Below are 1,663 nucleotides of genomic sequence, written 5' to 3'. Positions count from 1 at the left end.
TCCCAACCATCCAACTCAAAATAAATATATGTTCCAATCCATCCATTCCACTCTTGAAAAAAGATTTTATATTTTTAAGGGACCAACCCATCCACTTCACTCCAGAATAAAGATTTTATATATTTAAGAAAAGACAATTTTTTTTTTTCATTAATGCTCCTCCAACCCATCCCCTTCACTCAGCTAATATTTTTAAGGGACTAAATCAACTGCATAAGTTTTGGCAGAGCATAAATGCTTGTCAAACCCAATCTACACAACATAAAGTCAGAAAATAACATCGCCCAACCTCTACCCGAGAATTCATAAATGCTGTCTAAAGTTCCGTTGAGATGAATTGAAAGAAATTAAAGAGGACAGGTGACACACAGTTATGTCCTAACACGCATTCAACCGACACCTGCAACGCCTTATTCCATTCCTCCTCAAATATCCATCCAATCTCGCAAAGGGATACCTACGACAAACAACAACATTAGCAGAATGGGAGAGAATACGCGCAGAGCAGCCCTGGTTTGCATAGTTTTCTCATGCATGGGAGTATTGTGTGCAGGGGACTTGCAGGCGGACCAGAAGGAGTGTAGTGACCAGCTCAAGAGTCTGTCCTTTTGCTTTCCCTTCGTACAAGGAACTGTCAAAACCCCCTCCGCCGATTGCTGCACAAATCTGAAGAACGTCCGGGACACCGAACCGAAATGCCTCTGTATTTTGATAAAGGACAGCACTACCCCTGCTCTCGGTGTTTCCATCAACACCGCTCTTGCTCTGCAAATGCCTGCCGCCTGTAATGTCACCGCTTCCATTTCCGACTGCCCTGGTACGCTTCTTCTCCTCGCTTTAACCTAAATCATTTTGTGCCTTTTGCTTCTCGTTGCTTAAATTTCTCGATTCATTGTCACAGCGCTTCTCAATTTGTCGCCTTCTTCGCCGGACGCTAAGGTTTTTGAAAATGCCAATTCTTCTTCCCCTGCATCGCCGTCCTCGTCTGGTAAGATATCACGCCATTCTGTGCTTTCTGCTTTGTGTATTTTAAGATTTCCCGGCATTTATTAGGTTACTGGTTTGAGCAGGATCAGAGTCGCCGTCGTCGTCCACGTCGAGCAGCGATGTGAGCAAGAATGTGAAGATCTGCCCGGAATTTGCCGTCATTAAGGCCATACTCTGCTCTCTAGTAATTTTGGCTGCGTCACTGTAGTAGATTCTCTGACTTCTTTGTTACGCAACGTTAAGGGAATGAATGCAGAGAGGTACAGCTAGGTCGTCTGTAAGGTTTTATCATTTTCTGAGGTTTTCCAGGCTTTAAATAAGAGACAAAATGTCCCTTCCAACTTTTTAATAGACATCAAACTTCTTGTCTGTTAACGGCAATGGTGATATATATAGCTGTCATTTAAAAAATATATATTTGCATGCCTTGATTGAGTTTTGATTACAGTAGTTTCTGGTACACTGAAGCTTCTTAAGTTTTTTATGATTTGTGAAGGCTGAATACTCTTTGAACTAGCTTGGATCAGCGTCGTCTGGTTCTACCTTTATTGAAAGTAACACCAAAAAAGCTCCCTTCACAGTTTTAGCCTGTGGCGGTAGGCACTGGTAGTTTGACTTCTTTAATGAAAGAAAAATTACTCTGATTACTCATCAGAGCATTAAATTTCTGTCTACT

At 41.9% G+C, this 1,663-nt stretch overlaps 1 protein-coding gene across 1 annotated transcript; it reads left to right on the top strand.

The window, feature by feature from the left end:
* Nucleotides 1–299: 299 nt before the first annotated feature.
* LOC131038545 (non-specific lipid transfer protein GPI-anchored 14) lies at nt 300–1,400 on the top strand. The gene is made up of 3 exons (XM_057971008.2): nt 300–817; nt 902–988; nt 1,071–1,400. The coding sequence occupies exons 1-3, from the start codon at nt 484–486 to the stop codon at nt 1,193–1,195; spliced, it is 546 nt and encodes a 181-aa protein (XP_057826991.1). The 5' UTR covers nt 300–483; the 3' UTR covers nt 1,196–1,400.
* Nucleotides 1,401–1,663: the final 263 nt, after the last annotated feature.

The sequence above is a fragment of the Cryptomeria japonica genome, chromosome 10, assembly GCF_030272615.1.
Source record: "Cryptomeria japonica chromosome 10, Sugi_1.0, whole genome shotgun sequence".
In the NCBI taxonomy this organism is placed as follows: domain Eukaryota; kingdom Viridiplantae; phylum Streptophyta; class Pinopsida; order Cupressales; family Cupressaceae; genus Cryptomeria; species Cryptomeria japonica.
The sequence above is the reverse complement of the archived record's forward strand: the minus strand, read 5'-3'. Positions and strand labels throughout refer to the sequence as shown.